The sequence below is a fragment of the Juglans regia genome, chromosome 2 (assembly GCF_001411555.2).
Source record: "Juglans regia cultivar Chandler chromosome 2, Walnut 2.0, whole genome shotgun sequence".
Lineage (NCBI taxonomy): Eukaryota > Viridiplantae > Streptophyta > Magnoliopsida > Fagales > Juglandaceae > Juglans > Juglans regia.
The window spans coordinates 21,354,312-21,363,956 of NC_049902.1; the positions used below are offsets into that span (position 1 = coordinate 21,354,312).

The 9,645-nt window shown below is 33.1% G+C and overlaps 1 protein-coding gene across 1 annotated transcript; it reads left to right on the top strand.

The window, feature by feature from the left end:
- Positions 1-8,703: 8,703 nt before the first annotated feature.
- Positions 8,704-9,371, top strand: LOC108986424. The gene has a single exon (XM_018959036.2). It carries the CDS (start codon positions 8,925-8,927, stop codon positions 9,249-9,251), a length of 327 nt encoding a protein of 108 aa, XP_018814581.1. The 5' UTR covers positions 8,704-8,924; the 3' UTR covers positions 9,252-9,371.
- The last annotated feature ends 274 nt before the right edge of the window (positions 9,372-9,645 follow it).

Below are 9,645 nucleotides of genomic sequence, written 5' to 3' on the forward strand. Positions count from 1 at the left end.
TTGCGATAAAAAAAAATATTTAAAAATATTTGAAATGTTTGGTTACAAAAATGTTGTAAATATTTGAGAATTTATTTGAGGTTAAATTTTGAGAGATGAGAGACAATTTTTTTAATAAGAATATTTTTTAAAATAAGTATTGTATTTGAATTTATGAAAGGTAGATATAATAATCTTGAGTGTCTCTCCAAGATAGGGTCTTGAGTCTTGGAAGGCTTCGGTCCAAGGGCTCGTTTGTTTTTCTACATGCATGGTTGTTGCTGGGGCAGCCCCCCCAAACGTCGCATGTCAAGCCAAGAACTTTTACCGAGTTGGTGTTTCAAACTCCTTAGGCACTCCCTGAGGTGTCTATTCCTTCCGGCAACCTAAATGTGTTGATGGTGAGTTCTTCGTGCAATTTACGAAGAAGGAATTGGATTGTTCAGCAGTCCCTTTTCGATTCTCTATGGTGTTAAAATTCTTAAGGCAAAGGCCATCTTTGAAACGCATCAGAGGATTTATTCATAGCAGATGGTGCCTTTCAAAATAGCCAGTAGTTTCAATGATGCGAAAGTCTTGGAATGTATTTGTGAGATTTTCAGATGAAGAGGATTTCCTGAAGTCCATTATCCCATGAAAGTTGCGATATTGAAGGGATTGCTTACAATCCCAATCAATGGTCGACAGATTTTAAAGAAGATGAGGAATCGACGTTGGTACTGGTTTGATCATGTTACCTGGGCTCCCTCCAAACCTCTATCAAGAATAGTTCTTATGTAATATTGTTGCACCGATTGAAGTCTTCTTGAGGAGGGATAATGCGACATGCTGTATGACTAGAATAGATGGTGCGTGGATGTGCGTTCTAATGAATATAAATCAGGAGTCGATTCATTCTATTTGGATTGGGACGCCGAGGCATCCAACTAGCATTTCCCAAGAGATTGATTATGAAACTTTGCCTGCATTTTGTTCCTTTTGCAAAGTGCAAGGGCATAATTCAAATACCTGTAAAGCCAACATGAAGGAAGGAAAAGAGATCAAGAGTTTGAAGGTTATTAAGTCTAGTAGTATCTGGATACCAAAGGACAAAGAAGAGGATGTGAAGGTTAATAAATATAGAAGCCCCTGTTTTGGTTCTGGAAACTTTGGAGACCAAGGATCCTGTTTTGGATGAGGGTAAGGAAGTAGGGAGATCGACGTTGGAGACTGAGGCATATATGGATGCTATGGAAGTCCCAATGCATAGGAAAGATTCGGTGATATGTGGAGAATCTAGTGCGACCATACCAGATGAGGAGTTGGTTTCTTTATCGAAAACAGATCATGTACCGGTTGTTGAGAATACTCCCTTGGCTGATGATGCAATAGAAAATGTTGTTGTGCAGTCTAGAGATAATCCACCAGCAGTCTTGGAAAATTTGCATATAGTGATTTTCAATTAGGCAACCGTTATGGAGTCAAAAATCTGATGATGAAGGTACTATTCCTCATCTTGGGAAAAATAAAGATGATTCTTCTGATTCTGAATTAGTGGTAAAAAAGGAGCCAAGTAGATGAATGTTACGTAGTTCCTGTAGGGTTCTGAGCAAGCCCTCTCAGCAGTATAAATGATCAACAAATTGATGTACTGAAACATCCGAGGTCTTGGCACTTCGAGAAAACGTTTGAGGGGGTAGTTACGAATGCAAAAACCTATTATTTTATTTCTTGCGAAACCTTTCAGGGATGATAATCATTTGGGTTATTGGAAGACATCTCTAGCTTTTTATGAGTGCCTGTCGAATGCTAGTCAAGCAGGAAAGATTTGGTGTTTTTAGAAGTCTAGTTTGCAGGTGGATGTTATGGGTGTTTCGAATTAGCATATTACCCTACTTATTAATTCAAGTTTATTGATCTATGTGGTTTATGCTAAGTGTCGGTATTTAGACCGGAGGTCTTTGTGGGCCGATATGCTTGTTGTTAATAATTTGCAGTGGCTTCATGTGATTATTGGGGATTTCAACGTCTTACGCAATGATAGTGAAAGAAGAGGGGGAAATCCAATGATGCTTATTACAATGAAGGATTTCTGCTCTTTTATTGATGATGGTAGATTTGTTGAGTTGGCTTTCTCAGGTAATGGATTTTCATGGTGCAATGGTCAATTAGGGATGGCACGAGTATGGGCTAGGCATGATATAGCTTTATGTAACTCGAAGTTTAGGGATCTTTACTTGTCGGGTAGACTTCATTACCTTCCAAGGAGGACCTCAGATCACTCCCCTATGCTTTTGGGTCTTTCGGAACCATCTTCTAGGTATGGGCATGTCTCGTTTAAATTTCACTATATGTGGACGAGTCACGAAGATTTTTGGAGATGTGTTTCTAGTTCTTGGCAGGTGGAGGTTAATGGTACTTGTTTGTGGAAGCTTGTCGAAAAACTGAAGAGGTTAAAACCGATCCTTAAAACTTGGAATAAGGAGGTGTTTGGCTGGATAGGGAAGCACATTAAAGAACTAGAAGCAAAAGTGGGGGAAGGAGAGTCTAGCTTACAAAAATGCTATTCAAAAGATGTTGAAGCAGATGTTTTAGTTAACGAGATTGAGCTTGATGTCTGGTTAAAGAGGGAAGAATCTCGTATTGCTCAACAAGTCAAGCACGATTGGGTCTCGCATGGTGAGGTTTTGACGGCTTTCTTTAAAGCTTTGTAGATCCATAAACAGCATGTGGTGATGGAAATGAAGCTCTTTGATGGCAAGGTGCTTACCTCGTTGGAAGGTATTCATGAGGCTGCGTGCGTTTATTTTGAGGATTTCCTCAAAGTAAAATCAACAAGTTCATTGCCAAAATTGGTTGAATTAATATCGAAGGAAGTTTCGGAGGAGGAAAATTATTTTTTTGGTAGTAATCCTTCTATTGGGGAAGTCAAAAATGCCATTTTTTTAATTCCTATGGATAGTAGTTTTGGTTTGGATGGCTTCGAGTTAGGTTTTTATTAGCATTGTTGGTCCTTGGTGCAACAAGATTTATTGGAAGCAATTAGTGATTTTTTTGGTGAGGTCGCATTACCAAGGTTTTACTCCGCCTCTTATATTGTCTTAATTCCTCAGAATCCTACGTCGTTTGGGAACTTTAGACCAATTAGTCTTTGTTCAATGGTCTATAAAATTTGCTCTAAGATTCTAGTGAATAGATTTACTTCAGTCTCCAGCAGGAGTATTTCCATGGAACAAGGAGCTTTCTTGCCAGGTAGAAATATTTTTGAAAATAATAGTTTTACTCAGGAGCTTATTCATGATATTAATAAGCCAGCCCGGGGAGGTAAGATTATGATTAAAATTGATTTCGCAAAAGCTTACGACACGATTGACTGAGAGTTTTTATTTCATATCTTGGAAGCTTTTGGGTTTTCTTCGAAGGTTCGTCATCTGTTAGTCCAATGTGTTACTATGCATTGGTATTCTGTGGTAATGAATGGCACTACAAAAAGGGTGGACGAGGTGTCCGTCAAGGGGATCCTCTATCTCCTTATTTATTCATTTTAGTAGAAGAAGTTCTTTCTCAACAGTTAAAGAAGAAATTTGAAGATGGAAGAATTAAATGCTTCTCTCATCCAAGCATGGTCCTGTAATTTCTCACATTTTATATGCTGATGATATGGTGATTTTTGTGAATGGAGGGAAGTCTTCAGTTTCAGAGATTGTTGATGTTCTTCATACTTATGATGCATGGTCAGGTCAACAAGTGAACAATGCCAAATCTTCAAATTTTTTCTCTAAGAAAATCAATTCTGCTAGATGTCGACATCTGTTATCGACTACACAGTTTTCGAAATGGGTGTTCCCGATCAGGTACTTAGGGGTGCCAGTTGTGTCTAGAAGATTGAAGTTAATTCATTTTCAGGATGTTATTCAAAGAATTCGGAAGAAGATTGAAGGTTAGAAGTTGAGCTTTCTTTCCGCTGGGGCGAGAGTCATCCTATTAAAGCATGTCTTCTCGAGTATGTCGATTCACTTGCTATCTCTGATGTAGGTTCCAAAAATGGTGATGCTTCAATTTAATAAAGTATTTAGCACTTTCTTTTGGGGCTCAATTAATGGGAGTCCTAAGAGGAAATGGATTAAATGGGATAGATTATGCAAACTAGTAGATGAGGGAGGGGTTGGTTTGAGGAATTTTGTTGATGTACAAAGATCATTGCACCTTAAATTTGCCTGGAATTTGTTGTGATCAGATTCTTTATGGAAAATATTTTTTTGCGCGAAATACATGCATGGATAGCATCCGCTGGAGATTAATCCATCCAGAGGCACCCAGTTTTGGAAAGCAATTTCAAAAGAGATTCTTGTTGTACTTTTGCGCTCTAAGTCCAAAATTAGGGAGGGGAATGTGTCTTTCTGGAGAGATAGTTGGCTCAATTCTGAACCTTTGATGGAGCAGTATCTGATTATGGGAGATCCGAATTTGAAAGTGAAGCATTGTATGTTTAATAACAGTTGGGATATAGAGCAACTCGAGTAGCTAGTAGGGCCAGAGAAAACAGAGGAGATAGTCAATGAAATTAGTAGTAGAAGGCCAGGTAATGATCAGCTTATTTGGTTAGGGAATTCGAATGGGTCTTTCACGACCAAAAGCACCTGGTCTTTTGTTTGGCTTAGTAATCCTAAAGGTCAATGGTCGGATTGGATTTGGAATGCGGCTTTATCGAAGAAATTTTGTGTGCTTATGTGGATGGTCTTAAACTCTTGCCTTAGTGTGGATGACCATATAAGGAGACTTGGTGTGTCTTTAATCTCGAAATGTGAATGCTGTCGGGAAGGCGCCTTTGAGGATATTAATCATGTGTTACATAGTGGTAATATTGCTAAGGCCATATGGAAATTTAGCTCAAATACTTTGGGTATCCCGTTTGTCCCATTCTAGTCTTTGAGAGCAATTGTTGAGGCTTGGTTTCGAAGAGCATCGAAGTCATCTCAATTAGGTAATCTTATCGGACTTATACCTATGATCATTACCTGTAATTTATGAAATTGGCGATGAAGCTCGGATGGAAGGAAGGAAAGATAAGGTTCTGGCTTTATGGAGATCGATAAAGTATTGAATTAATTGGGTTGGTATTAAGCTTCACAAGGATTCCTGGCTGGTGGAAAATGATGTACAGATCTTGAAGTCTTTGAGTCTTTCTATTAATTCAATAAAGAATGAGACATTAATGGTGGTAAGATGGGAGAAACCTAAGAAATATTGGCTTAAATTAAATATGGACGGAAGTAGTATTAATAATATTGAAATTTTAGGTGCCGAAGGAGTAGTTAGAAATGAGCTAGGGAATGTGGTTTTTGCATTTACCGAATCTATTGGAAATGGTAGCAATAATCTTGCGGAAGTTTTAGCCCTTCAAAGAGGACTTCAACATTGTAAAAGATTGGGGCTTAGTAATATAATAATTGAAATGGACTCTCTTTTAGTTGTTAACTGGGTTCAGAAAGGAAGTTGTAGTCTTTGGTACTTAGAGGATTTTTTGGAATATATTATTAATATGTTGGCAGAGATAAATTTTTCTATTAAGCATATTTATCGGAAAGGAAATAAGGCTACACATTTTTTAGCTTGGCGGGATAGTAATGGGATCTCTCATGAGTGGTTAGGGCAGATAGAAGTTCCTCATCTATTAAGAGGTATACTTAGAATAAATTCATGTGGACTGGCTTATCTCAGGAAGTGTTGATGTCTCTTGAATGGGTACTACATGGTTTATTGGAGTCACGACATGCGGCATTGCTTATGTCTTCGCGCTTACTCGAATAGGAATTTAATTTGTCTGGTTAAAACATTTATAGGCTTGTTTATATTATTTTGTTCAATCATAGGCCTGGTTATAGTTTTTGAATTATTTGTTCTAGTGTTCTAGTTCTTGGGGCTTATTAGATATTATTGTAATGTTCGAGTACCTTGATTGTTACCAAAATATTCTTCCGCCACTAGTTAGAGCTTATTAATAAACTTTGATGGAATTACTATTAGACATGTGACTGCTCGCTCTTTAAAAAAAAATAGATATAATTGAAAATTTGTTTGAATATAATTTTTTAAAATCATTTTTTGTTTTCAAATTTGTAAAAGTCGTATTGATTTTTGTAGTTAAGTAATGATTAGAAGAAATGTTAAAAATTTTAAATAAAAAAATCTTTTAAGATTTAAAGATGTTTGGTTTGATTTAAAAAAATAAATTGAAAATTTTAGAAATTGCTAATAAAACAAACACGTCCGCTCTTAAGAGAAAGACTTATCTACAAAACTATTTTATCAAAATAAATTTACGACATAATTTTAGATGATACACTAAATTATAAAGCTTTTATTATTATATAAAGTTAATTAATATTAAGCCACTAAATTTTGATATTTGTGTAAATTTAGCATTTTTTATTTTTTAAATTATACTAATATATCTATAAATATTTTACAATTTTTTGTACAATCAACTAATATAATTATGTCACTTTATTATAATTAATTTCAATTTTTATAACTATCTTTCATTTAAAATATAATTAAAAGTCTATTATTTAAAAAAAAAAAAACATGATGATCTAAATATTTTATTTTATAATTCTAAATAACAACCAAAGCATCCGTGTGCCCGATGTAAAATATTATTACTAATATGATTTAAATTTCTTATGTACTTATTGACCTTTAATGAATTACTCTAACCAAATATGCCTAAAGCATACAAATAATAACTTTTAAAACCAATGACTATACGAATATAAATAGCGAATGCATAAAAATTTACCATGAATCTCGAAATCAATATTTCTTTTTATAAGCATATAATTTATATAACACGTGGAGGTTGGAGATCCCTTCAATCACTTTTAAAATATTCAAATTTAGGAGTTAACCCTAAATATAAATTAAAAAGATAATAAAGGAATGAGAACTTAGGAATAATGTCGTCTAGATTTTATGTTTAGTAGAGGTTTGAATAGTGAGTTGAGATGAGATTAGATAAGATTGAAGTTAAAAGTTGAATAAAATATTATTATAATATTCTTTTTGTTTTGAAATTTTAAAAAAATAAATTATTTATTATATTTTATTTAAGAATTTAATTTTTTTAATAATTATATGAAATAAAATGAATTGAGATATCTTTTGAAAACAAACAACATAAATAAATCATGAGATAAGCTACCATAAAAATATCCTGAAAACAATTTAATCCTAATCCAAAAACACAAAAAAATGAATTGACGCACGTGAGACACACATGCCAAGATTCGAGGTTAATAAGAAGAAGGGTTAAAAAATAGTTTTGTTATTCATTATCTTCGAATATCATATGTCATATTTATTTTTATTTTTTATTTTATTTTCAATTTATTTTTATTTTTTAAATTTTTTTAAATTTTAATATTTCTAAACTAATTAAATTTTTCTAATTATCATTTATATATAATACATTTAATAAGAGAAAAAAAAATTATGTGTAATTATATCGCATAAAGATGATAAATAAAATTTTTATAAAGAGATCGCGGTTTAGCTCCGGTCTGAAAATACAAATAGTTTTTTTTTTTTTTTATAAGAAAAATACAAATAGTTATACCAGCACGTGTGAGACACAGGCACAGTCAATAGAGGTGTACGTACGGTCAAATATTGTAATTTCAAAATAAAAAATTTAGGCCTAGTTTGTATTTAAAATTTATTTTAATTCATCATTATAATTTTTTTAAATTTTTATATAAAATATAATAAATAATTTAATTTTTTTAAATCTAAAAATAATTTTTTTAAATCTCTATACAAAATATAATAAATAATTTAATTTTTATTTTATTATTTATAAATTATTATAAATCATCTCAATCCATCTTTAAATCTAAACCATTCTTAAAAAAAAAAATAGTGAAAAACAAATATTAGATACACTCTAATCAAACGTCAGTATTACGTATTTTATTTGAAAAAAAAAAGCTGAATTTAATATTAAAAAATAATTCTTTAATATAAATTTCAGTTTTAATTTTTTTTTTGGGACAGATTATGCTGGAATTAAAGATAAACCTTTGGATAAAGGATTAGTTGAAGAGCATTTGGATGCTCTGCATCAGCTTGGACGTGACCGTCCACCAACCCAATAGCGAGGATGCGACTTTATTGGATCATTGTTTGGAAAGAATATCATACGCAAATTGGTCCCATTTTCTCAACAATTCAACTTTTTTTTCCCCTAGCAATTAACTATTTGAGTGGCTAAAACTGAAAGTGACGCTGAAAATAAGAGATTAGGTTTCATTTGGATGTTGCGGCTATTTATTTGAATTGATTTATAAATAATAATATTATAATTTAAATAATGAGATAAAATAAAATAATTTTAGATAAAAGTTAAAAATTAAATAAAATATTATTAAAATATTTTTTTTAATATTATTATTATTTTGAGATTTAAAAATTTTAATTATTTATTATATTTTGTGTGAAAATTTTAAAATATTGTAATGATGAGATAAAAAAACCTTTTGGTCTTATGGATTCCTGAAATGTGTTTGAATATAAATAGGTTAAGATTTGTGTTTTGAATATATAAAATAAATTGCGACGTGTTTAATATTTTTTAAAAAAATTAAAAAAATAGTCGATCATATCACAGTAAAAAAAACCTAAACAGTCGAATATTGCGGAGTCTCCATTATTAGACTACTTCCTTCGGGTCAGATTGATGACGTTTCCATTCACAACTCTTTATGTTTCTGATCATTGCAAAGTCTTACAAGCAAGCTCTTCAAGGGCAGCTTGAGAGGTGTTGAGATAGATAGATGTAAAAGTTAGAAAACCTCAGACAAATCCATGTTTTAATTAAAAGGAATTAAACATGATCTGGGTTGTCTATTCTTGATACCGACCATCAAATTCTGATAACTTTTTTCTTTTATTTTTTGTTTTTGCTGATGGGGTCAGAGTCTCCCCAAAGAACAGCATGTTGCTTTTGTTTCTCCACCAAGAAGAATGATCTGCAGAAGAGCAGTAGCAAAGGGGTTGCAGGAGCAAACATGGAGGACAGAGACTGGGAACAGAAGGATGAGATTTTATCTGATTTAAGCACCTTCTCTGTTGACGAACAAGAAAGGAGGATGAAGAAGGCATTGAAGGAGGAGGAGAGGGTTAGTAGGGAAGCTGAGAGGGTTGTTCAATGGGTGAAGCAAGAATCAGCAAGAATGGATGCTTCAGTGATCAACGCTGTGCTGAGCAAGCATGAAGGAAAATCAATCAAGTAATGGTTTTTTATAGAAAAATAAAAATCAATCTCTTTTGTTTTCCTTTGGATGTACAGATTGGAAACTGTGAATTACTTGTTCATGGCAACTGCTTTTCATAGCTGAATGAATTTGGTATAATCTTGTGTGTAAATATGAAAGCATTGGAAGAAACAAATTAAATGATTGTTTTGCCTTTTCAAATCATATCATTTTGTAAATTTTTTTTTTTATATTTTTTTTTACCTAAAGCATAAAAATTAGGAGTGCTACTTGTATTATACGGTGTGGGATAGCCCCCTCCCCTCCCCCGCCAGTGTCTTGCCCTGTGGGGCGGGTCAGCGTTGGAACCCCATCTCTAATAAAAATATCCATTGTTTTTCCTCCAATGCATGCGAAAGAAAATTGAGAAAGT